The sequence below is a fragment of the Lepidochelys kempii genome, chromosome 1, assembly GCF_965140285.1.
Source record: "Lepidochelys kempii isolate rLepKem1 chromosome 1, rLepKem1.hap1, whole genome shotgun sequence".
Lineage (NCBI taxonomy): Eukaryota > Metazoa > Chordata > Testudines > Cheloniidae > Lepidochelys > Lepidochelys kempii.
In genome coordinates this window covers 210358234-210386046 of record NC_136380.1, presented here as the reverse complement: position 1 = coordinate 210386046, position 27813 = coordinate 210358234, and the positions used below count along the sequence as shown (strand labels likewise).

Below are 27813 nucleotides of genomic sequence, written 5' to 3'. Positions count from 1 at the left end.
TTTTTACCATGCTCAGAAAATAATGTTCTATCTTTCTCCTTTCAGTGCCACAGAGATAACACATGGCACCAGGAGCCTGGGTCTGCAGACCATCCATAGCAGGGGAAGAGAAAAAGAGCCCAAGATGAGCGGATCGGAGACCTGCTCAATAAAAATGAATTAGCAGATTCAGGTCCAGGAGACCCAGCTCAACTACCAAAAAGATAAAGATGCTTGCAGGGTGGAAAGACAGAGAGAGAGGCTGCACAGCGCAAGGAAAGAATAGCAGACAGATTCATGAAGCATGATGGCCTGTTGAGGAAGGAAGATAGCGCGCAGCAGAATTAGCTGTTCAAGTACTTACTGCAGCTGATGGCTACCAGACTGCAGGCTCCAGTACCAACCAGTGTCTTCTGCTCCAGACCCACAGCCTGAGTCCCCTTACCACTATCGATCCCTCCAGAGCACCCATCCTTTAGACAATTCAGGGGGTGCCTGGAGCATGTCACAGGCAAGCACTGGCACATGGAACAGACATACGCACCCTGTGCACTCATCCTCTCCTGTCCAGGTGCAGCTTGTACATCCAAAATGTGCCAGAAAGGCCAACATGGACCTTTTGAGTGGGTTTTTTGGGGTCAAAGTTAGGTTATACTATTGTGCTGAACACCATAATGGCAGCTGGTCTGCATTACTGATTGTTGCAACGTTTAAATAAACTGTGTGAAATAAAATGTTGGATTGTGTAGAGCACAGCAAGCCACAATAACACAGACTGTACTAGTGACATTGGCGCCCAGATTATTTTGAAGGCAGCACCAATAGGATGTAAATCTGCCAAATGCACATTCTACCACCATCCTACGGCAACTGACTGTGCATTTGAACCTTTTTTTGCCAGATCCTCTGAAATTAGGGCGGGTTTTACACAGTACGGCAACAAAGGGTAAGCAAGGTTCCCTAGAATAATCATGGGGACAGTAATTTTATTTATAACAATAAGAAAAGGAGTACTTGTGGCACCTTAGAGACTAACCAATTTATTTGAGCATAAGCTTTCGTGAGCTACAGCTCACTTCATCGGATGCATGCAGTGGAAATGCTCAGATAAATTGGTTAGTCTCTAAGGTGCCACAAGTCCTCCTCTTCTTTTTGCGAATACAGACTAACACGGTTGCTACTCTGAAACCTGTCATTTATAACAATGTATTTGGTGGGAGTAATGCCCTATTTTCTCAATTAAGATAAAGTCCTGATCTCTGGAACACCCTGGCATCATGCACCCTGCTAGTGCATCCCATGTTAATGTCCATGAATCTGCCCCTGTGGTCAACCCGCATAATGGTGGAGTAGTGTTCCTTGCAGTGGGCAAACTATAGGCACATAGAATATCATGGTTGGAAGGGACCTCAGGAGGTCATCTAGTCCAACCCCCTGCTCAAAGCAGGACCAATTCCCAATTTTTGCCCCAGATCCCTAAATGGCCCCCTCAAGGATTGAGCTCACAACCCTGGGTTTAGCAGGCCAGTGCTCAAACCACTGAGCTATCCCTCCCCGATCTCATCAGGGCCCCAGCAGTTTGAAAACCCCATTCTCTGAAAACCAGCAATTATTTCAGGAATGTTTCTTATGCCCACCACCCTTGGGTAAGTCACACTCCTGATGGACTCTCAACAATCCCCAGAGTTGATTTGCCAACTGCAAACTGGTTAGCCATGGACCTGGAGCAGTCTGGGGTAGCCAGTTTCCAGATGGCTATAGTGACCTGCTTCTGGTGTAGCATGGCTGTCCGTATGTGGGTGTCCTCGTGCTGGAGGGCAGGGACAAGCTGATCACAAACCTCTAGGAATGTCCATTTCTTCATGCAAAAGTTCTGGACCCACTGCTGGTCATCCCCGTCCGTATGACAATGTGACCCCACCAGTCTGTGCTGGTGGCTCTGCTCCAGAAGTGCCAGTCTACGCAGAGGGAATCTGCACGTAAGGCAACAGCAGACATGAGCAGCATCAGCTGGTTTGAAACTGGCATGTCAGTATCCTCCTCTGAGAAGTGCCTCCCACAGTTCAAAAACTGCCACTGAAATGTCCATCAGTATCTTGCAGACGCTTTGCCTGTGTCCCAAAATAGGACAGAGAGCATGAGATAGAGAAGTTCTTCCACCTGGGTGGGATCCATGATGGCTCCTGGCTGCAAGAAGAGTGCAGACACAAAATGGCTTGTCTGGATGCATTCCTTAGCTAAAACTACCCAAAACATTCCCAGCCAACTCCCGCAGGATGGGCAGACAAGTTCTTTCACAACCCCTTATAGAGAAAACCACAGAACAGCGTAGGCTGATGAGGGCACAGGAACTTGGGGATATGATAGTATATGCCTACAGAACCTGAAGTTTTGAGTCAGGTCATGTAGTGCAGTATGGATGCTCCAGCACAGTTGTGAGGCCCGAATGTGAACGCTCAAGCACGGGCTTGGAAACACGAGCCCACAAGTCTGGGTCCCACAGATCTGGGCTTCATGCCCTGTGTAGACATACCCTATGAGTTTTCTTGGTGGCACTCAACAGCAATATTTTTCCTTCATAAGCAGATGCAGTTCAGGATCTCTGCTCCCGTTATTTAATCCTACAGTTACAGGGCCTCTTTCATTTGTTCTAACCTCCTCCTTCTCCCACTTCTGGTCTGTGGAATCCAGGCAGGGAACAACTCCCTGTCTTGCTTGTAGCATAGCTTATGATCTGCTGCTCTTGTTGGAGGTTCCTGGCGGGTGCTGATACCACTCGATCCTGGGGCTGTAATAACAGCTCTGTAGATTCAGTGTGGCTTAGTCTCTGCCACCCTTCAGCTGTCTTTCTTATTGGGGCATCCTGGTACCTTCTAGCTCAGGTCCAGCCATCTCTTGTCTACAGCTGATTCCTCACCCCCTGGGCCAAGGTGAGAGATATTCTGGGGTCTGACTATCTCCTACAGTTGTGGGAGGGCAGGGATGGGGGAGGGCTTGTAAATTATCTGGCCTTTAATACCAGGTCTTTGCTTCTGGGTCCTTCCATACACCCTCCTTTTCCACAAAAACAATGAGGAGTCCGGTCCGTACACCCTCGTTTTCCATGTGCCCTCATTTAGGCAGTGCCAGATATTCTAGTTTTCTTCCTATTCCCTCAGGCTTACAGGGTCAGTGGGGTACTACCGTGTGCCTGCTAACCTCACTGTCAGATTTAAGGGGTTTACGTACTTCAATGAGGTCCTTAATTCCAAGCCTTTTTCATCAGTTGCATGAAGTCAAGGTCCCTCTTCCATCCAGCCTTCTGCTCTGACTTGGTGCATTCTACAGTGTCTGCCTTGAATCTCCTTCCCCTTTAGATTCCTTTGTACTCCCTAACAGGACATCTAAAACATCCTCCACAACATTGAAATGCCAGCACTCCAAAGAGGCAAAGGCGTTGTCCTCAGGATGGAGAACTCACCCCACTCCTCTGAGTCTGATACTAGTGAGGAGTAGGCTTTGATCCTAATGACCTGAGGGGGCTGATGGACAGGGTGCAAAGCACCGTAGACAGCTTGGAGGATGCATGAAACGCTACTGTGCTTCCTGGAAAAGGGCCCTCTCTTTCTGTCTGGAACACAGTCACTTCCTGTATGTGATTTATTTTTTTTTTTAGCTTATTCTCTTTTCTGAGGCTCTTTGAAAATAATATGGGCACACTCACAATAGCTGTCAGTGAGGGGAAAAGGATCCATATTTTCCAGTATTTAGCCAATATTTAGTATTCCTGGAAGCCTTCCAGGTGACATAAATGAGTAGTTTTGGTGCCTCAAGTTCCAGACAGTATGTTGGGAGAAATGTTCCCTGACCTTTTACTCTACTGGGCAATCCATTTCCTTGCCAGCCAGGGCTTAGTACTATTTCCATCTGACAAGTTTGGAGTTGCCTCCATTGGGTTTCTGGACTGTCAAAATTGGGTTCAGAGAATTTGGACCATTCTAATTGAACCAGATTGATCACAGATGGTTCAGTATATTCACATTAATTATGTTAATCCAATGTTAAGGGCATCTGCAGGTTTGTTTTGTCTCCACATTAGTACTGTTCTAATTGGTTTCCAGTGCAGTGCCTGTCTTTTAGTTCCTGCAAGTCTCTGAGAAGCTGACTGCCGTCTGTGTATTGCTGGCATTTTAGTTCATGCTGTTTCCCTGCCTCTTAGCATTAAATGCTGAATCCCATAGGTGAGCAATTTGAAGTTGAAGGAGTTTATGCCCATCAGGACAGTCTGGATGAAGCCCAAGAGAAACAGTTGAACACATCACAGTACAGTCCCACTAATCCCTGCCATATTTGTGAGACTGAACAGCAGGATTCCATAGCCAACTATATTAAATGTTATGAAGAGGTCCAGCCATATGAATTTGCATATCTGGCCCTTATCCTCTTCAATCTGCCATCACCCAGTATCTTTTTCTGCCTGAGGCCTAACTGGTAATGGTCCAGGATACTAATAGCATGTAAGTGAAGTTGGAGGCAATCTTTGCTGAGCTTCTCAGCTTGCTTATTAGTAGTGCTTAGGTACTATGGTGATGGACTCTATAAAATGCTAAGATAAATGATACAGGGATATTAAATACTGAATGATAGCTGAAGAGCTCAGTTGTGTTGAGCAATAATTTCTTAAACAATAGCTGGATTGTGGTCTGCTTAGGGAAAGGCTGTATTCAGAGAGGGAAGGTATCATCTTCTAGAATTGTAGAAATTTATAGGGCTGAAAGGGAACTTGACAAATCATCAAGTCCAGCCCCCTGCACTGAGACAGGACCAAGTAAACCTAGACCATCCCTGACAGATTATTAACTAACCTGTACTTAAAAACCTCCAGTGATGGGGATTCCACAGCCTGTTCGAGAGCTTAACTACCCTTATAGTTAGAAAGTATTTCCTAATATCTAACCTAAATCTCCCTTGCTGCAGATTAACGCCATTGCTGCTTCTCCTACCTTCAGTGGACATAGAGAATAGCTGATTCCCATCCTCTCTTTAACAGCCCTCAACGTATCTGAAGACTGTTATCAGGTCCCCACTCAGTCTTCTTTTATCAACTAAGTGTGCCCAGGTTTTTTAGCCTTTCTCCAGAGGCCAAGTTTTCTAACCCTTTTATCATTTTGTTGCTCTCCAGTTTATCCACATTTTTCCTAAAGTTTGGTACCCAAAACTGGACACAGTTGGAGTCTCCTCTCCTACTCAATGTATGAGAGTCATTTTGTTCCAGTGTATCTTTTGTATGAATGTAAACCAATGAGGGCTCCGCAGATGTATCCGCTCATCAGGCAGAGATGGCCACACAGGTGTGCCACAGTCTGCTTTCTTTGCTCACGCTTCTCTTTGGCTTTTTCTGTTCTGCTATTCTTGATGGCTTTGACTGCAGACCAACAGCTGTACCCACCATCCTGATCTGGCAGCAGCTTCTCATGTGTTTGGATTAACTTGGGCACCTTTTAGATGAACTTTGAGAGTGTCCTTATATTGTTTTTACATTGGCCTTCCAGTATACGAGAAGCTGGATATGAGTCAACAGTGTGCCCTTGTTGCCAAAAAGCTAACAGCATTTTGGGCTGTATAAGTAGGAGCATTGCCAGCAGATCAAGGGATGTGATCATTTCCCTCTATTGGGCATTGGTGAGGCCTCATCTGTAGTACTGTGTCCAGTTTTGGGGCCCACACCACAAAGAGGATGTGGCAAAATTGCGAAGAGTCCAGCGGAGGGCACCAAAAATTATTGGGGGCTGGAGCACGTGATCTATGAGGCGAGGCTGAGGGAACTGGGATTATTTAGTCTGCAGAACAGAAGAATGAGGGGGGATTTGATAACTGCGTTCATCCACCTGAAAGAGGGTTCCAAAGAGGATGGATGTAGACTGTTCTCAGTGGTGGCAGATGAGAGAACAAGGAGTAATGGTCTCAAGTTGCAGTGGGGGAGGTTTAGGTTGGATATTAGGAAAAACTTTTCACTAGGAGGGTGGTGAAGCACTGGAATGCATTACCTAGGGAGGTGGTGGAATCTCCTTCCTTTGAGGTTTTTAAGATCAGGCTTGACAAAGCCCCGTCTGGGATGATTTAGTTGGGGATTGGTCCTGCTTTGAGCAGGGGGTTGGACTAGATGACCTCCTGAGATCTCTTCTAACCCTGATATTCTATGATTCTGTAAGTGCTCCCTTTTTCAGCTGTCCATAAAATATGGCTTTGGGGATCACATATCATCCATACGTACAAGGTGACCAGCCTAGCGAAGCTACTCCTCTACGATTAGTTACTCAACACTAATCATGCAGTAGTGGTCCAGGACTTTGATGTTTGGTATCCTGTTCTGCCCGCTTGATGTTACAGATAAGATGCAGACAGCGCTTCTGAAAATGCTGTAGTGGCTTCCAGACTACCAGGCCTGATTTTGTCATGCCTCTGTGTGCAATGCACATTTTTAATACTGCCCTGGGGAAGAAAAGGAGTACTTGTGGCACCTTAGAGACTAACCAATTTATTTGAGCATAAGCTTTCGTGAGCTACAGCTCACTTCATCGGATGCATTCAGTGGAAAATACAGTGAGGAGATTTATATACACACAGAACATGAAAAAATGGATGTTTATCATGCACACTGTAAGGAGAGTGATCACTTAAGGTGAGCTATTACAGCAGGAGAGTGGGGTGGGGGGAGAAAACCCTTTGTAGTGATAATCAAGGTGGGCCATTTCCAGCAGTTAACAAGAACGTCTGAGGAACAGTGGGGAAGGAGGGGGGGAATAAACAAGGGGAAATAGTTTTACTTTGTGTAATGACTCAGCCACTCCCAGTCTCTATTCAAGCCTAAGTTAATGGTATCCAATTTGCAAATTAATTCCAATTCAGCAGTCTCTCGTTGGAGTCTGTTTTTGAAGTCTTTTTGTTGAAGAATTGCCACTTTTACATCAGAAATCGAGTGACCAGTGAGAGACTGCTGAATTGGAATTAGTGGAAAAGCAGCATCACTTGCCCCATAACCTCAGCTGTGCAGAACACAATGCCATCCACAGCCTCAGAACCAACTCTGACATCATAATCAAAAAGGCTGACAAAGGAGGTGCTGTTGTCATCATGAATAGGTCGGAATATGAACAAGAGGCTGCCCGGCAGCTCTCCAGCACCACTTTCTACAAGCCATTACCCTCTGATCCCACTGAGGATTACCAAAAGAAACTACAGCATTTGCTCAAGAAACTTCCTGAAAAAGCACAAGAACAAATCCGCACAGACATACCCCTGGAACCCCGACCTGGGGTATTCTATCTGCTACCCAAGATCCATAAACCTGGAAATCCTGGGCGCCCCATCATCTCAGGCATTGGCACCCTGACAGCAGGATTGTCTGGCTATGTAGACTCCCTCCTCAGGCCCTACACTACCAGCTATCTTCAAGACACCACTGACTTCCTGAGGAAACTACAATCCATCGGTGATCTTCCTGAAAACACCATCCTGGCCACTATGGATGTAGAAGCCATCTGCACCAACATTCCACACAAAGATGGACTACAAGCCATCAGGAACAGTATCCCCGATAATGTCACGGCAAACCTGGTGGCTGAACTTTGTGACTTTGTCCTCACCCATAACTATTTCACATTTGGGGACAATGTATACCTTCAAATCAGCAGCACTGCTATGGGTACCCACATGGCCCCACAGTATGCCAAAATTTTTATGGCTGACTTAGAACAACGCTTCCTCAGCTCTCGTCCCCTAATGCCCCTGCTCTACTTGCGCTATATTGATGACATCTTCATCATCTGGACCCATGGAAAAGAAGCCCTTGAGGAATTCCACCATGATTTCAACAATTTCCATCCCACCATCAACCTCAGCCTGGACCACTCCACACAAGAGATCCACTTCCTGGACACTACGGTGCTAATAAGCGATGGTCACATAAACACCACCCTATACCGGAAACCTACTGACCGCTGTTCCTACCTACATGCCTCCAGCTTTCACCCAGATCACACCACACGATCCATTGTCTACAGCCAAGCTCTACGATACAACCGCATTTGCTCCAACCCCTCAGACAGAGACAAACACCTACAGAATCTCTATCAAGCATTCTTACAACTACAATACTCACCTGCTGAAGTGAAGAAACAGATTGACAGAGCCAGAAGAGTACCCAGAAGTCACCTACTACAGGACAGGCCCAACAAAGAAAATAACAGAATGCCACTAGCCGTCACCTTCAGCCCCCAACTAAAACCTCTCCAATGCATCATCAAGGATCTACAACCTATCCTGAAGGACGACGCATCGCTCTCACAGATCTTGGGAGATAGGCCAGTCCTTGCCTACAGACAGCCCCCCAACCTGAAGCAAATACTCACCAGGCACCACACACCACACAACAGAACCACTAACCCAGGAACCTATCCTTGCAACAAAGCCCGTTGCCAACTGTGTCCATATATCTATTCAGGGGACACCATCATAGGGCCTAATCACATCAGCCACACTATCAGAGGCTCATTCACCTGCACATCTACCAATGTGATATATGCCATCATGTGCCAGCAATGCCCCTCTGCCATGTACATTGGTCAAACTGGACAGTCTCTACGTAAAAGAATAAATGGACACAAATCAGATGTCAAGAATTATAACATTCATAAACCAGTCGGAGAACACTTCAGTCTCTCTGGTCACTCGATTTCTGACCTAAAAGTGGCAATTCTTCAACAAAAAGACTTCAAAATGAGGGGGGATTTGTTAGCTGCTTTCAACTACCTGAGAGGTGGTTCCAGAGAGGATGGTTCTAGACTATTCTCAGTGGTAGAAGAGGACAGGACAAGGAGTTATGGTCTCAAGTTGCAGTGTGGGAGGTTTAGGTTGGATATTAGGAAAAACTTTTTCACTAGGAGGGTGGTGAAACACTGGAATGTGTTACCTAGGAGGGGGTAGAATCTCCTTCCTTAGAAGTTTTTAAGGTCAGGCTTGACAAAACCCTGGCTGGGATGATTTAATTGGGGATTGGTCCTGCTTTGAGCAGGGGGTTGGACTAGATGACCTCCTGAGGTCCCTTCCAACCCTGATATTCTATGATTCAAAAACAGACTCCAACGAGAGACTGCTGAATTGGAATTAATTTGCAAATTGGATACAATTAACTTAGGCTTGAATAGAGACTGGGAGTGGTTGAGTCATTACACAAAGTAAAACTATTTCCCCTTGTTCCCCCCCACACACACACTGTTCCTCAGACGTTTTTGTTAACTGCTGGAAATGGCCCACCTTGATTATCACTACAGAGGGTTCCCCTCCCACCCCCCCCACTCTCCTGCTGGTAATAGCTCATCTTAAGTGATCACTCTCCTTACAGTGTGCATGATAAACACCCATTTTTTTCATGTTCTGTGTGTATATAAATCTCCTCACTGTATTTTCCACTGAATGCATCCGATGAAGTGAGCTGTAGCTCACGAAAGCTTATGCTCAAATAAATTGGTTAGTCTCTAAGGTGCCAAAAGTACTCCTTTTCTTTTTGCCCTGGGGAACTACTCCTCTGCTTAGCTGCTTTCCCAACTTGCCCAGTTCCTGGGGAAGAGCAGCTAATTAGACCTACTGCACAAAACAGCCAGAGTTTTCCTCTGGAACCAATACCATTCTCACAGGAGAGGAGGAGGGAGCAGAAAGAGCCCAGCAGTTCTGCTCCCTTCTCCCCACTCTCCTCCTGTGAATGATGGGACAGCTCCTCTGTTCCTCTACTGGCCTTGGAAGTGGGAGAAAGGGATCACCACTGCAGCCCTTCCATGCCTGGGAGAGGGAAGTGAAGTACCCAGGAGCTGCAGGAGCAGAGGTGGGGCTGTTTGGGGCAGAACTGATGAGTGCGGGAATGGAGGGAGCAGAATTGATGTGGGGATGGCATTGATTTGGGGGTTGGTTAACATAATTAATTGCTGAGCTGGAGGACAGGCAGATGAGAAGGTGACAGACCCACACACACACTTTTTTTCAGACCACTTTAAACACTGTTTGCAGTAGTTCAGCTGCATTATACATGCAGAGTAATGGGTCCAGCACACAGAAGCACTGTGTGAACACTACTACAGCAAGCATACCCCTGACATAGTCTAATCATGAAAATGTTTCCAGGCTTTGCTATTCAGACCCTCAGAGCTTCAGTTCTTGATTTGGTTGTGCAATGGGAGACAAAGAACTTGTGTAACGGAACCTGGTCTTTTTGGTTGTCGTGGGAGAGAGGAGCTTCTGCGATAAAGCTCTTTCTGGAGGTGCGGAAGCTTGTTATCTGTAGCGGGTGGGATGGGGAGAACATATCTGTCTGCCGTGGACTGACCTTTGCTTTTTGTTTGCTTCTTTCCCATATAGGCCTGGATAAGATTGAATTCTTGCAGAGCCATGAGAACCAGGATATCTATCAGAAGGCCTTTGATCTGATTGAGCACTACTTTGGGTCAGAGGACGAGGACAGCAGTATTGCCCCACAAGTGGATCTCAGCCAGCAACAGTACATCTTCCAGCAGTGTGAGGCTCCCATGGAGGGTTTCCAGCTCTGAGGTGCCCCATCCTATCTGTTCCTCCACCCAGACAGTCCTCATGTAAAGCCTTGAGTCACCGTTGGAGTGATTTCAGTGTTTTCCATAACCCCTTACTGTTCCCATCTACCTGAGTTCCCTTCCCATATTCTTCCCTGGGTGCCTCCTTGAATGCCTTTGTGAGGTGTGTTCAGTCCTGGCACAAAATGTATCAGATTGATTACTTTGCTTAATGTGCCAGCCTGGGCCATTGGCATATGGAACACTTCACAGATATTGGAGTAAACTCTCTGTCCCCTGCAACTACAGCCTCCAGTGGACATGCTTTCTAGTTACTAGGTACATTGAACACAACTGAACCTGTCCCATTATAAAACAGCTCCCAAATTGGTCTCTACAGGCCACTTTGGAGATCTGGACTCTATCATTCTTTCCTTTCAACCCAAAAAGGACTTGTGAGTAGGTCAGTCTTATCACCTCCCTAAAAGCAAGTTTTGTAACTGGCTTCTAAAATGGAGAAACTACCACACTGCCCAGTCCCTAATACAATGTGGCCTCTGTTAAAGTTGAACCCTTCCTCACTTCATGCTCCTGACTCTGGTCCTCACTAGCTTAGTGACAGATGATATATCTCTACCCACTCATTCACCCTTTACATTATTCTATGCAGCTTAACTTGAACTGGTTTCTGTTCTGTAAATTACCATTTGATGTAAAATCTTAGTGTGCTAAACTGTCAGCATGAGGAGGACTCTGTAGTGATAGCTCTCCTTACTACTTTCAGTCTCATGAAGTAGAGCTTCCTGTTTAATGCCCCTACCAACCAACTGATAAAATAGAAACATCCTGATCAGGGTGTGTTTAACAAGTATACTGTGATACTACTTCCCATCTTTCCATTTTCCCCTCACTACTCTCATGGCCCCAGATGAATTAGCATGGGATAAATGGTTCCTATAGGCCACATTTGTAAGGCATTGCTGAGTGCACGACCGCTGTAATTTACACCTATAGTCAGCCCTTCTGCTAGCAGCGTGTTTTTGACTCCGCAGCCTGTTTGGATCATAAGCATCTAATGCAAAGGTGGCAATTCAATTTCTGAATGTAATGGATTCTTTGGGCTACCTACTCCTTTCTGCATTGGGCTACATTCTCTCAAGCCATTTGGGACCTTTGGAATACACATTTTCCCTAGGGTAAATGTTTCCAAAGTTGCCCCTACTACAGTGTCATGCATCTGTGGTAAATCCTACTGGCAGAACTGTCTACAAGATCTTTCTTATGGCTTCATTCAATGACAAGCCCCTGCAAGAGCTTCAACCACTCACAGGATACTGGTTTAAAAAAAGCATTTATCAAACTGCTGAAAGGCCTAAGCATCAGCTCTGTGTGACCCCTTCTTTAAACATAGTCTTCATTTGAGCCTGTGCTTTAGGATGGAAACTGACCTGTGTGGTCATTGAAGAAAGCCACCTGTTGCATCCCTTTCTAATCCAATCAGTCTCCACCTTCCCCGTTACTCTCTCTAGTGCTGCTTTGTACTCAAGGAACATTTAGTTTACTGCACTTGACCTGTAAATTGACTTCAATTCTTTGTAATTTTAGAGATTAAATTAGGTGATTAATTTAAAAACAAAACAAAAAACCCCTGTGTTGCATTTACATCATATGATAAATTACTTTCTCTCTTTCTTGAAGGGTAACTTGAACTGTTTCTCTTTCTAGAAGCACTGATTAGTAGCAAAATCTTGTTTTGTCATTTGGATTTTTTGTGCTAGATTTTAAGTGTAAATTACCAATAACGTCATCTCTATAGAATGTATTTAAAATCATGTACTTTTTTTGGATGGTATGAAAATGCTACATATTTTGTAAACAAATCTAGGCAAAGTGTGTGTGTGTGTGTGTGTATATATATTGTGTATATATAGATGTATTATTCTGTATGTGTATACACACACACACACACACACACAGAGTGTGTTTTCTCCCCCAGGCTAATGAAAACAATGTGGTGCATTGTTGTATATCTTCGCCCTCCCCCCCACCACCACCCTAAGGAAATAATTACAGTTGCCTCTAAATAAGTGAATTAAAACAAAGTCCATTTAAACTGAGTGGCTTGCCTTTCTATGTAAGGAACTTGGCTAGTGTTTCTGTTACTTATGCCAGTGGGTATGTGAATTCAGAGCAGAAAGGGATCCATTTTTAATGGGCGGCAACATAGTCTAGTGCATGGAGGAGGAGACTGAGAGTCAGGACTCTTAAGTTCTGTTCCCAGTTCTATCATCTAGTATGTGTTGCCTTGAGGAAGTTACTTTATCTGTTTGCACCTCTCTTTATCTATCTGTAAACGGAGGTACTCACATTTGAGATCCTCATCCGAGTACCTTCCTCAGCCTATGATCTTATTTCAGCTCTGCCTAACCCTTTGGCCTTGCCACTATTGCTCACCTTCTAACAGTATCAGTGCTTTAAGCGGGGCATTAGCCCCATTTCACAGTAGGGAGAATGCAGGGCTGCCAAATGTCACACATCTGGTAACTTTGTCCTCATCCCTGCAGCTCAGCCTGTCACACACTTGGTTGAGCTATAGGCAGGAGCTGCATTTCCTCCTCTAGCCACTAAAAGCTGCTGTGGAACCTGGCAGGAAACTAGGCCCCTGCTTGATCCAAGCAGGTAAGGAGCAGCAAAGGCGATGATGGTTGTGGTGGGTGGTTGGCAGGGACAGAAGGTGAGGGGGACTCAAAACTTCACAAGCTTCAGCCAGCATCTGATCTCCTTGCTGGAGCACGGGCCCTCCAGCTCGCATCTTTTTAAGACCTTCTCTGCAATTTGATCTGTTCCAGGACCAGCACAAGGGCCCATCAGTGCCATCTGGAGTGGGTTTTCTGGGGGGACCCCATGCCAGTCTTTTCCCTCTCAAATGCCTGGGACCTGTGCTGGAAGGATGGTACACTCTGGCTGTATTTGTGGCCATAGGCACAGGGCTCCTAGATTGAGGCAGCATGGTTCAAGCCTCTAGTTCTTCCACCTCATATAGCTCTGGAAGACACCTGCTACCTTCAGCCAGACTGGGCTATGGGACATGTGCTGTGGATGATTATTTTACTTTTTAAGGTAATTGTGACCCTGAGCCTTGTTATGGACCAACCAAAGAGCAAGATGGATATGAAATAGCATTCTGTAGATGATCTGTGCTCCCCTCAGTCAGTCTTGATTTAGAGTTGTAGGCCCAGATAAGGGGTTTTGTTGGGGTGTATTGAGGGGGCCTCCAATCAGCCAAACCAAGTATCTAGGCCAGAAACCCACTTTCCAGCTCTTAACCATGGGTTGTTGAATAACACTGTCCTGGAAGCCATCACAGTAGGAGAGAGGGTATATTGTTTGGAGACCACATCTGGAAACATAGATTCCTTCACTACCCCCATGAGAAACATGGAGTTTACTTTACCTGTGCTGATGCTCAGGTGCCTACAAAAACAACACTAAATCAGCAACAGTTCAGAGGAGGAGCATAAGGACAGCCCTATGGCCCAGCCCTTGTTTGAAACTCTAGAACCCAACCAGGACTAGAACAATGTAAATATAAAATGGCAACATCTTCTACATTAACATTAATTGTTTGTAAACTAAAATTGGTTTTGCATTATTTTTGTCAGATACAAGAAAACATATTGGTATGACTACTTGTGTTTCAGCAAAACAATAAAATAAACTTTATACCTTCAGCTGAAGGTCAGCACCTTGGTTTTACATTAAGCTGGTACGATTAAATGTTGATTGTACATAGAACAGCAAATCAAATTCATTTATCATGTCTTAAGGGTAAACTATTTTAGACACTTTTATTGCAGGGTTGCCTAAAACAGAAACAAAGTAAAACCCTTAAAGCCAGGTTGCAGCACACCCACAATTTCTTGTCAGATCATTGAATTATTGCTCTGTAGGTGTTGTTCCCTTAATGGTAGATTGAAACTATGAACCATTGGGGCCTGAAGATTCAGGCCACATGTTTTTGCCCTTTTTGGCTTTTGAATGTATTTCTTTACTCCTCCCCGACGAGGGGAGTAGCGCTAAAAATCAACCTTGCTGGGTCGAATTTGGGGTAGTGCAGACGCAAATCGACGGTATTGGCCTCCAGGAGCTATCCCAGAATGCTCCATTGGGACTGCTCTGGACAGCACTTTGAACTCCGATGCACTAGCCAGGTACACAGGAAAAGCCCCGGGAACTTTTGAATTTCATTTCCTGTTTGGTCAGTGCGGCGAACTCAGCAGCACAGGTAACCTTGAGTCCCCCCAGAATCGTAGAGCATAAAATGTTTCTACGCTAAACCTATCATCTCCATCCCTGAGGTTATCGCAGATTAGAAAGTGAAAAAAATGCACTCGCAATGACATGTTTTCTGAGCTCATGCAGTCCTCCTGCACTGTTAGGGCACAGCTTAATGCATGGAGGCATTCAGTGGCAGAGGCCAGGAAAGAATTCAGTGAGCACAAAGAGCGGAGGCAGGACACGATGCTGAGGCTAATGGGGGAGCAAACTGACATAATGAAGTGCTTGTTTCAGGAGCAAACAGAGATGATGAAGCATCTGTTGGAGCTGCAGGAAAGCCAACAAGAGCACAGACCCCCCACTGCATCCACTGTATAACCGCCTACCCTCCTCCCCATGTTCCATAGCCTCCTCACCCAGACGCCCAAGAACCCAGGGGGTGGGGAGGCTCCTAGCACCCAGCCACTCCACTCCAGAAGGCTGTCATTCAAACAGTTTGATTTTTAGTCTGGCTACAATAAGTAATGTGGCCTTGTCCTTCCCTCCTCCCCAACCCCACCTGGGCTACCTTGTCCGTTATCTCTTTTTTTTTTTAAAAAAAATTAAGAAAGAAAGAATGCATGGTTTCAAAACAATAGTGACTTTATTTCGAAGGGGGAGGGTGGTTGGCTTAAAGGGAATTAAAATCAACAAAGGAAACAGGTTTGCATCAAGGAGAAACACACACAACTGTCACACCAAAGCCTGGCCAGTCATGAAACTGGTTTTAAAAGCCTCTCTGATGCTCAGCCTGCGTTGCTGTGCTCTTCTAATCGCCCTGGTGTCTGGCTGCTCAAAAGCGGACACTAGAAGATTTTCCTCAACCTCCCACCCCACCATAAACGTCTCCCCCTTACTCTCACAGATATTGTAGAGCACACAGCAAGCAGCAATAACAATGGGAATGTTGGTTGCGCTGAGGTCTGACCTAGTCAGCAAACAGTGCTAGCGAGCTTTTAATCGTCCAAAGGCACATTCTACCACCATTCTGCACTTTCTCAGCCTATAGTTGATTTTGGAATTGGGGAGCTTGTGTGGGGGAAGATTTTGGAATTGGGGAGCTCCTGGTAGCCTGCAATCATAGTCTCCTACAGAGTCACAACCAAACATCAGGCAATCTCCGGAATGCGCTGGGTGCAATGTTTTGGGGACGGGAAGTTCTCAGAGGTTTCAGCAGACAAGCTGGTGGGTCTGATGGCTTTTAGGCAGCATTTCAACCACTCCACATTTAATGAGCTGGTCTCCTATTGACGAGCTGTACACCATGACCTGGAGGTTGCTAGGAGCCGGGCAGGGAAGACGTTCCCAGAACCCCCAGCCAAGCGGCTAAAGACTATCTTCTGCAACAACAGCAAGGAGCAAATGGTTTCTGAAGTCATCAACAACAGGAGCCTTGAAGACAGTTGTTTACCATGCGGGATTAAAAACCCAGCCACATTCCACCCGCTGTTTGAGGGGGGCCTTTGCCAGACTTGCAGGGATCGATTCCTGGAGCTCTTCTACATGTACAACGAGGACGGGTACCAGTCCCGCTGCACCGTCTGCTGCGAAGACAAGGAGCTGCTGCTGTGTAGCAATGCCAGCTGCTGCAGGTGCTTCTGTGTCGAATGCTTGCAGGTCCTGGTAGGGCAAAGTACCTCAGCCAAGGCAAAAGAGCAAGAGCCCTGGAGCTGTTACATGTGTCAACCACAGAAGTGCTATGGGGTGTTACAGCGCCAACCAGACTGGAATGTATGGCTTCAAGACTTCTTCACCAGCGACAAAGGACAGGAATATGATGCACCTAAAATGTAAAAAGGCCCGCACATTTCCCAGAGTCACTACCCCTTGATAACAGAACGTCAATGATTACATTGGCTTCTTGGATCACAGCAGCCCCCACAGTAGACTTGCCCAGAATAGAAGCGGTGACAGTGAGCTGAGTGGGCTCCATGGTATGGCGTCTGCACGGGTAACCCAGGAAAAAAGGCGCGAAACGATTGTCTGCTGTTGCTTTCACGGAGGGAGGGGCGACTGATGACATGTACGCAAAACCACCCGCGACAATGTTTTTGCCCTATCAGGCATTAGGAGCTTAACCCAGAATTCCAATGGGCAGCGGAGACTGCAGGAACTGGGGGATAGCCACCCACAGTGCACCGCTCCGTAAGTCGATGCTAGTCATGGTAGTGAGGACGTACTTCGCTGACTTAATGCACTTAGTGGGGACATACACAATCGACTATAAAATCCATTTCTAAAAATTGACTTCTATAAAGTCGACCTAATTTTGTAGTGTAGACATACCCTAAGTCTTGTGCCCCAGAATTGGAATCTACAAATTTGATCTGATCAGACTCCATAAGTACTTTGAATCCTTCGAACCTAGCAAAGCGTGTAGTTCAGAGCTTACTGCTACCTTTTGCCCCTTAAATATATCTGCAAGTTGGACCTTACCTTTCATTGATTTCTGCTCCAAGGAATACAAAATCCTTTTCCCCAAGGTAAAGCAACAGTCCCTTTGGAAGTAATCAGATACACTTCATACAGGAAGGAAATGTTACTTCTTACGCCCTTTACTTTGTTTGTCATATTCATCTACTTTAAGGTTGTGTTAATTAGCCACCATTTAACTGTAAGAGAGCCCACTACTCTCTCTCCACGAGCTTTAGCCAAACTCATTCCACCCTTTTCAACTGTGGCTTGGAAGCTAAGACCACATAACGAATCATTTAAATTACCCTCATATATCTAATCCACTGGATTTATTTGCCTACATGCTTCTAAATCAGAACTAAATAATCCTCTGTGTTGTTCATATCTTCACAATGGGCACACTTGGCAGGGGTAACCATCTTAATATGTAGGACCTTCCCACATTATGAACTATTTGGAGCAAGTAAATATTTCCAGGCTCAACATAAGGTATGCTGACAATACGTGCACTCTCTAATTTTCCTTTATTAACATAAATGGGTGTCACATCTTCTACCCTGGAGGTTACACCTATTGCTTAAGGCCTATTTTCTTGGTATTCTCTTTATTTACTATTTACTTTATCATCTCAGCCGATACCCAATATGATGGTATTCAGTTGCTTTTTACATTTTTAATGCTGGTGCTGGTTTGTCTCGTTAAATTCTCTGTTATACTTTTGATTTTCTCCATTTGGGTCCTCTTGGGTAAATAACTGTTGAGTCATTTTATTAGCGGTGTTACTTATTGCAATATGGAACCTCTATCAGATTCTATTCTCCAGGGCCAGAGGTGCCGACTTTCTAATGTGCTGGAGGTGCTTCCCCCTGGCTGCGCCTCTGGCCCCGCCGCCACTCCACCCCTTGCCCAAGACCCCACCCCTGCCCCACTTCTTCCTGCCCTGCTTCTTTCCTGAGCGCACCCCAGCCTCCTCCTTTCCCCCTCCTCCCCAGCGCCTCCTGCATGCTGCTGAACAGTTGATCACCAGTGCACAGGAGGTGCTGGGAGGGATTGGAAGGCACTGATCGCTGGGGCTGCCAGTGGGCGGGAGGCACTGGGGGAGGAGCTGCTCAGGGGGGCTGCTGGTGAATGCTGAGCAACACCATTTTTTTTAGCACCCATGGAGTCGGCACCTATGTCAAGGGCAATCTCTACCTGGTAAAAACATTATTCACCAAAAGAAATGTGATGACAATAGTTTCACTGGGGGCTGCAAAGCACTCCACCCATTTTGTAAAATGACAAATCACAACTAATAAATATTTGTTTTCCTATTTGGATGTTGGCACAGGTCCAATCCAATCCACCTTGTTGGGGTACATTAAAAACAACTGAATATTAAAGCCCTAAAATTGAGGCACGCTTCAAAACGGAACACAGGAAAATTAGTAATGACTTTTTTCGTAAGAGAGGCAAGGTGGGTAAGGTAATATCTTTTACTGGACCAGCTTCTGTTGGTGAATGAGATGAGCTTTCGAGCTACACAGAGCTCTTCTTCAGGTCAGTTGGTTTTTTTTGTAATGATTCACAAATAAAACTGGACTTTGAATGAAAAAGGCCTTTGACAAACCTATGTTTGCAGAAGATAAAAACAATGTTGACATTAAACAATCATAGCATGCTCTCCAAAACCCTCCTTAACAGATTAAAGTGTAGAACAGAATAACATAATGTGATGGGGTGTATACCCCACACCAGCCCCGATAGGGTTAACAAAGGCCTGAGAGGCCAATTAGATTACTTGCTGTCACCTGAAAGAGTGAGGGCCAACCTCAATTGAAAGTGAAGCCCAGCTGGAAATGGGCTGGGACAGCACTGTAAAGCCAGGAGACAGAATGACCTGCAGTGGAAGGAGGATACAGTCACTCCCTGAGAGAAGGGAGGCCACCGGGAGCAAGGAGGAAGTCTAGGGGACGAGTAAGCCCTGGGATCCTACCCTTTCATAAGGAGTTTGGCAAGAAGCTAGGAGGGGTGAAGCAGCCATAGGGAGCAGAATAAGCTCCAGTAATAAATCAAAACAAGCAAGATGATAGGCTGAGTAGGAAGGAGCCAACAACAGGACTGGGACTGAGCAGGCCTGGATTGCTGATTTTGGGATCCCTGCGCAGGAACCTGGTGTGTTGGATGGGCCTGGGTTTCCCTGCCACCCACTGGTATAGTGGCACAGACCACCTAGCTGGGACAGAACACTGGCTGGAGACAGCATTTGGAAGTTGTCCTGTTTGACTTTGTAACTCCAGAAAGGGTGGGATAAATGGTGATCCAGCCAGAGAACCAGAAGTACAGAGCAAGCAACAAGCACCAAGGGGGCACCTGATGCAGTGAGAGCTACCTTCCCAGACCAAGACACAAGCAGGCATGCTAGTGGTGAGTGGGAACCCTGTTACCCATTCATATACTGAAACAAAAGTGAAGGGTTGCTAATGGTAAGACTGAAAGCGTTGTTAGTTCTATTTTAATGGTTTGTAATTATGGATAGTGAATGAGTTTAGGTGAGGTAACACTTAGGCCAAGACCTTGCCTGGCTTGAGTGCATGCTTGGAAATTCTTCTTTTGATATAAATTGCTGATTGGTTTAAAATAATATTGTTATTGGCACGATGAGTAATGTGTCATGTTGGAGGCTGAGTGAGAGGTACATCAGTATGTAATGATAAATATAAAATCCCTTCTTTCTGGGAATGCGCAGGAATGGGGTAACATAAAACAACGTGATTCAGAAACTGCAAAACCAGCAAGAAAAGTGCAGAAGTTGGGTAATGAGGCTTGTGCATGCGTAATGTACAGTTTACATAAAAAAGAAAGGGGTGTTGTGCTAAAATCTGATTGGATAAACATTACTTAATCTGTAATTTAAAAATATATAAAAGACCCAAATGAAGATGGCCCAAATTAAAGAAACACCAGACCAGAAACCGAAGGATGGGACTGAAGGATCAGAGGAGATGACGATCGTCAAGAATTGTAGGAGGACTTGCTCGTGCCCTGGAATGTGGTAACTTGGGCCATTTACCAATTCCATCTTGTCTGTGGTTATTGTGTGCCATAAATGTATGTTCAGATATTATAAGTGACAGTAATTCTATCTGAAGTTGTATAAATAAAGGCAAAAACTGATAAAGCCTAAATTGGTTGGACAAAGCACTGAGATTCAAGCAGTAGGAAGTAGAAGTATTGGATACAAATGGTTACATATAAAACAAAATCCTAACACATATTCTAGAGCCTAGACTTAATTAACAAGATACTCTCATGTATTGTAGAATATTGCTCCCCCAAAATCCTAGCAGTGCTTTACAGCCAGGGTGGCTGTGATCCTCTGTTCATGAGACAAGTACATTGTCAGCTTGATTCCCAGATGAAGAATTTGTTGTGTTTCTTTGCCACCCCCACCCTCCAGCTATATTAGTTCCAACCTTTGTCTTATTCATAAGCAGGATGCCCCCTGCTGTTTGTTTCATCACGTGGATTTCCTTTTTTTTAGATTTCACAATCTTTCATTTTGCAACTGACTTAGTATGCAGATAAACCTACAATGTGAGGCATACAATAGAATCATAGAATATCAGGGTTGGAAGGGACCCCTGAAGGTCATCTAGTCCAACCCCCTGCTCGAAGCAGGACCAATTCCCAGTTAAATCATCCCAGCCAGGGCTTTGTCAAGCCTGACCTTAAAAACCTCTAAGGAAGGAGATTCTACCACCTCCCTAGGTAACGCATTCCAGTGTTTCACCACCCTCTTAGTGAAAAAGTTTTTCCTAATATCCAATCTAAACCTCCCCCACTGCAACTTGAGACCATTACTCCTCGTTCTGTCATCTGCTACCATTGAGAACAGTCTAGAGCCATCCTCTTTGGAACCCCCTTTCAGGTAGTTGAAAGCAGCTATCAAATCCCCCCTCATTCTTCTCTTCTGCAGGCTAAACAATCCCAGCTCCCTCAGCCTCTCCTCATAAATCATGTGTTCTAGACCTCTAATCATTTTTGTTGCCCTTCGCTGGACTCTCTCCAATTTATCCACATCCTTCTTGAAGTGTGGGGCCCAAAACTGGACACAGTACTCCAGATGAGGCCTCACCAATGTCGAATAGAGGGGAACGATCACGTCCCTCGATCTGCTCACTATGCCCCTACTTATACATCCCAAAATGCCATTGGCCTTCTTGGCAACAAGGGCACACTGCTGACTCATATCCAGCTTCTCGTCCACTGTCACTCCTAGGTCCTTTTCCGCAGAACTGCTGCCTAGCCATTCGGTCCCTAGTCTGTAGCTGTGCATTGGGTTCTTCCATCCTAAGTGCAGGACCCTGCACTTATCCTTATTGAACCTCATCAGATTTCTTATACCCAAATGGCCAGACAGAGAGAATAGGCATCTGTTACCTCCTGCCTGAAAGGAACATTTCTGAGTTATGTCATCTAGTAAGAACATAATTTTCCATATAGATACACAACTGCTTAAATATTACCCATCCAGCCATCCATACATTTTGCAGTGATTATGAGGATCAATGAGCTACTGTGTCTCAGTGCAAACCTCACATGCCACCCTTTGATGAACTCCTACACATATTTCTGACCCAGGGGATCCCTGCAAAACCCTGTGCACCTTGTGCTCTCTGTCCATTGGCATAAAGGGGTCCATGAATCACATTCTCTCCTTTTTCAACACATTAATTTGAGAGTCCAAATTAATGTACTCAGAGTTTCTTTTGGCCAGTCCTTCCTGTACCACCTTCAAAATCTCCTTCATAAAAGCCAGTTCCTCACCCTTTTCTCTCCACATCCTTCCTAGTTCTGTTTGAAACATACCTACTCTTCCTCTCAACTTACAATTCTTTAATACACTGTCCAGTCCCTGAGAAAAAGATGGTAACTGATCTCTATGCATCAGTCTGATGAACAAGTATTAGCTGCCAAACCTTGCACAAACAGCAATCAACTGTTTCTCCTTTTTACACAACCAGTACTTTTGCAAATGTGCATAATTACTCTCAAACAAATATAACTTTTGTTTATGTGCAAACCATACCTCAACAGAATCTGCATCTCTGGGAACACTCTCATATACACTGAGGACAAAATTTCCAACTCCTCCAACAAATCCCTATTTGTCCTATCACCCCTTATAGTAGCTAATTCAAGTGGAACAGCCTCAGAACTAAAACTGCATGAACAATTTGAATAATCTTTTAAAGGGGTTACACCTGATGGTAAAGAAATCCTATCTCTCTGGAGCTGCAGGGGGAATTCCATCACTTACTTTGCTCTTTTGAGAGGTCTTTCTGGAAAAGACCCTGGATTACAAATATTACAGACCTCAAGAAAGCAAACAGGGTGCAACAACATTCAAAATCAAAACACCAGGGGAAAAAACCCACAGGTCATAAATAAAAAGGTGAAGAGGAAATAAAACAATTTAAATAAGGAAATCTTAAGAAGTGCCAAACAAAATGAAAATAAGTCCTTGTAGCACTGACGGGAAAGAGAGTGTGTCACTCTTTGAATTCCTAATAATTTTCAACCTTTGTTTTTTCAAGCCAATTCTAAACTCATCCATCTGTTCTGTTTGCTAAGGAAACCAACTGCCAAGTATATATTAAATCTTTAAGCCCTCCCAGGGACACCAAAAATGTATTAATTTAGATGAAATTATATAAGTCCACATTGTTAAAGGTGTTAACATGACTCTGAAATGTTCAACATTAAATAGTTTTAAACAAGGTTCAGGGTTTGGTATCCAGAGACCTTGGTTTGTTAGTTTCATTGCAAACTTTAGGAACTTATTAACTAAGATACACAAAAAGAAGTTAAAACAAGCTATAATGCAGTTTAAAAGTGAAATTAATTATGCAAAACAATCAAAACCAAAGTCCCTTTTGAAGAGAGGATATCACAGTCCCTTATTTAGAAACTTCCAGGTCTGTGGGGAGGGGCTGATCCTCATCTTTGTTCATATCTATGCCATGGTGCCAGGCCCAGAGTGGGTATGGTTCTATCTGCAGATGTCTACTTTCCTCAGCACCTTGGATCCTCACGAGTGCCTTGTCCTGAGTGGGGACTTTAACACTGTCCTGGACATGCGGGACTGCATTGGGAAAGAGAAGTGCCAGGCTACCACAAATGTCATCAAGGAGATTGTTGACCATCACTCCCTGGTGGATGTCTGCCATGACTATCATCCAGACAACTCTATCACTTTTACTTATGTCCAGGTGGAGTACACTTGGTTGTGCCACTCCCAGCTGGACTGCTTTTATGTTCCCAGATTTAACATCTTATAGGCCCACTCCTTCAGTAGAAAGCCTGCGCCATTTTCGGACCACCACTTGGTGGCCATTATGGTCTCATTGACACCTGAGAGGCAGGACTGGCCTACTGGCATTTCAGTAACAGCCTTTTGGACAGGGGCTTCACGGCATCCTTCCATGAGTTCAGGTGGGGGTAGAGGCAGCCCTCCTGCTGTAACTATACTTGGGGCAGTCAACAGAAGGGCGTATCATAGAAAATGAGGGTTGGAAGGGACCTCAGGAGGCCATCTAGTCCAACCCCCTCCTCAAAGCAGGGCCAATCCCCAATTTTTGCCCCAGATCCATAAATGGCCCCCTCAAGGGTTGAACTCACATCCTTGTGTTTAGCAGGCCACTGAGCTATCCCTCCACCCCTCTTAAGGATCGAGCAGAGAAGTGGGAAAGGGCCAGGGCTTTCTACAACAGCCACTTCACCCTGGATCTGACTGATAATGATCTTTGTGGGGTCCTGTGGAATGAATTCTCTACAGTCAGCATGAGTGACCAAGATTCGCTAGAGAACTTTCTCATGCTGGTTGAGTTCTCAGAAGCCCTCCTTCTGATGGCCACTAGCAAATCTCTGCGTATTGATGGGCTGAGTGTGGAGTTCTAACACATGTTCTTGGACGTCATCAGCCTGGACTTCACCACCATCTAGGCTGAGTCCTTGGGGAACAGAGTGCTCCCCCTGGCATGCAGGCAGGCTGTACTTGCTTTGGTGCTCAAAAAGGGGAACCTCTGCAACCTAAGAAATTGGCACCTAGTATCACTCCTCAGCATGGACTAGAGAACTAGACTATTAGGGTTGGAAGAGACCTCAGGAGGTCATCCAGTCCAACCCCCTGCTCAAAGCAGGACCAATCCCAACTAAATCATCCCAGACAGGGCTTTGTCAAGCCGGGCCTTAAAAACCTCTAAGGATGGAGATTCCATCACCTCCCTAGGTAACCCATTCCAGTGCTTCACCACCCTCCTAGTGAAATAGTGTTTCCTGATATCCAACCTAGACCCCCCGCACTGTAACTTGAGACCATTACTCCTTGTTCTGTCATCTGCCACCACTGAGAACAGCCAAGCTCCATCCTCTTTGGAACCACTTTTCAGGTAGTTGAAGGCTGCTATCAAATCTCCCCTCACTCTTCTGTTCTGCAGACTAAATAATCCCAGTTCCCTCAGCCTCTCCTTGTAAGTCATGTGCCCCAGTCCCCTAATAATTTTCATTGCCCTCCGCTGGACTCTCTCCAATTTGTCCACATCCCTTCTGTAGTTGGGGGACCAAAACTGGATGCAATACTCCAGGTGTGGCCTCACCACTGCCGAATAGAGGGAAATAATCACGTCCCTCGATCTGCAAGCATTTTGGGCTGTATACATAGGAGCATTGCCAGCAGATCGAGGGACGTGATCATTCTCCTCTATTCGGCATTGGTGAGGCCTCATCTAGAGTACTGTGTCCAGTTTTGGGCCCTACACTACAAGAAGGATGTGGAAAAATTCAAAAGAGACCAGCGGAGGGCAACAAAAATTATTAGGGGGCTGGAGCACATGACTTGTGAGGACAGGCTGAGGGAACTGGGATTATTTAGTCTGCGGAAGAGAAGAATGAGGGGGGATTCAATAACTGCTTTCAACTACCTGAAAGGGGGTTCCAAAGAGGATGGATCTAGACTGTTCTCAGTGGTACCAGATAACAGAATAAGGAGTAATGGTCTCAAGTTGCAGTGGGAGAGGTTTAGGCTGGATATTAGGAAAAGCTTTTTTATTAGGAGGGTGGTGAAGCACTGGAATGGGTTACCTAGCGAAGTGGTGGAATCTCCTTCCTTCGAGGTTTTTAAGGTCCAGCTTGACAAAGCCCTGTCTGGGATGATTTAGTTGGGGATTAGTCCTGCTTTGAGCAGGAGGTTGGACTAGATGACCTCCTGAGGTCCCTTCCAATCCTGATATTCTATTATTCTATTCTAAGAGAGCTCAATATGCCGTTGGCCTTCTTGGCAACAAGGGCACACTGCTGATTGATTCATATCCAGCTTCTCATCCACTGTAATCCCCAGGTCCTTTTCTGCAGAACTGCTGCTTAGCCAGTTGGTCCCCAGCCTGTAGCGGTGCATGGGATTCTTCCTTCCTAAGTGCAGGACTCTGCACTTGTCCTTGTTGAACGTTATCAGATTTCTTTTGGCCCAATCCTCCAATTTGTCTAGGTCCCTCTGTATCCTATCCCTACCCTCCAGCATATCTACCTCTCCTCCCAGTTTAGTGTCATCTGCAAACTTGCTGAGGGTGCAATCCACACCATCCTCCAGATCATTTATGAAGATATTGAACAAAACCGGACCCAGGACCGACCCTTGGGGCACTCCACTTGATACCGGCTGCCAACTAGACATCGAGCCGTTTTCATAGTAAAAGCCATCTCACTGTGGCTGGGGATCCACCCTGATCAGACCTACGCTGTCCCAGGCAGGACCATATTCAAGAATCTGCCTGTCAGTCCCAGGATCTTCTCCATATGGCATGTAAAGATAGTCTGTCATTTGCCATCCTGTACTTGGATGAGGAGAAGCATCTGACAGGGTGGATCACGGGTATCTCCTGGGCATTCTGCAGGTGTTCAGCTTCAGTGTCTGCTTTATGGGGTTTCTCCAGGTGCTGCATGCCTCTGCAGTGTCTGATCAAGCTTAACTGGGCCTTGACCAAACCTGTCACCCTCAGTCGAGAGGAACGTGCAGGCTGCTCACTGTCTGGCCAGTTGTATGCCACTGCCATCAATCCCTTCCTCTATCTCCTCCGGAAGAGAATGAGAGGGTTGGTGTGTTGAGAGCCAGACTTGCAGGTGGTCCTGTTGGCATATGCCAATGACATGCACCTTGTGGCTCAGGACCTGGGAGTTCTAGTGTGGGCAGAGACTTGCCAAGCCATCCATTTGGCAGCCTCCTCTGCTTGAGTCAACTGGGTCAAGAGCTCTGGCTTGATGGGGATGGATGGCAGGTGGGCTCCCTCCCATCCATGCTCCATGCCAATCTGGGACAGTACCTTTCTGCCAGGTTTCAGAGTAACAGCCGTGTTAGTCTGTATTCGCAAAAAGAAAAGGAGTACTTGTGGCACCTTAGAGACTAACCAATTTATTTGAGCATGAGCTTTCGTGAGCTACAGCTCACTTCATCGGATGCATACCGTGGAAACTGCAGCAGACTTTATATATACACAGAGAATATGAAACAATACCTCCTCCCACCCCACTGTCCTGCTGGTAATAGCTTATCTAAAGTGATCATCAGGTTGGGCCATTTCCAGCACAAATCCAGGTTTTCTCACCCTCCACCCCCCCACACAAATTCACTCTCCTGCTGGTGATAGCCCATCCAAAGTGACAACTCTTTACACAATGTGCATGATAATCAAGTTGGGCCATTTCCTGCACAAATCCAGGTTCCCTCACCCCCCTCCCAAAAACCACACACACAAACTCACTATCCTGCTGGTAATAGCTCATCCGAAGTGACCATTCTCCCTACAATGTGCATGATAATTAAGGTGGGCCATTTCCAGCACAAATCCAGGTTTTCTCACATCCCCCCCACCCCCATACACACACAAACTCACTCTCCTGCTGGTAATAGCTCATCCAAACTGACCACTCTCCAAGTTTAAATCCAAGTTAAACCAGAACATCTGGGGGGGGGGGGGGTTAGGAAAAAACAAGAGGAAATAGGCTACCTTGCATAATGACTTAGCCACTCCCAGTCTCTATTTAAGCCTAAATTAATAGTATCCAATTTGCAAATGAATTCCAATTCAGCAGTTTCTCGCTGGAGTCTGGATTTGAAGTTTTTTTGTTTTAAGATAGCGACCTTCATGTCTGTGATTGCGTGACCAGAGAGATTGAAGTGTTCTCCGACTGGTTTATGAATGTTATAATTCTTGACATCTGATTTGTGTCCATTTATTTTTTACGTAGAGACTGTCCAGTTTGACCAATGTACATGGCAGAGGGGCATTGCTGGCACATGATGGCATATATCACATTGGTGGATGTGCAGGTGAACGAGCCTCTGATAGTGTGGCTGATGTTATTAGGCCCTGTGATGGTGTCCCCTGAATAGATATGTGGGCACAATTGGCAACGGGCTTTGTTGCAAGGATAAGATCCTCCCTGTGGGACAATTGGATTGATCTGGGGGCCAGGGTGTCTGACCAGCTGCACAAGAGGCTTGTGTGAT

The 27813-nt window shown here is 45.6% G+C and overlaps 1 protein-coding gene across 6 annotated transcripts in view; it reads left to right on the top strand.

The window, feature by feature from the left end:
* The window catches only part of KPNA1 (karyopherin subunit alpha 1), a 181872-nt gene extending 167606 nt beyond the window's left edge, over positions 1–14266 (top strand). For 4 of the 6 annotated variants that reach the window (XM_073310977.2, XM_073311047.1, XM_073310967.2 and 1 more), the window contains one exon: positions 10369–14266. In XM_073310977.2, the coding sequence (XP_073167078.1) occupies positions 10369–10556 (188 nt within the window). In that variant the 3' untranslated portion in view covers positions 10557–14266. Of the gene's footprint in view, positions 1–45; positions 926–10368 lie in introns of all 6 variants that reach the window. The other 2 variants (XR_012154830.2, XR_012154829.2) reach the window with 2 other exon arrangements.
* The last annotated feature ends 13547 nt before the right edge of the window (positions 14267–27813 follow it).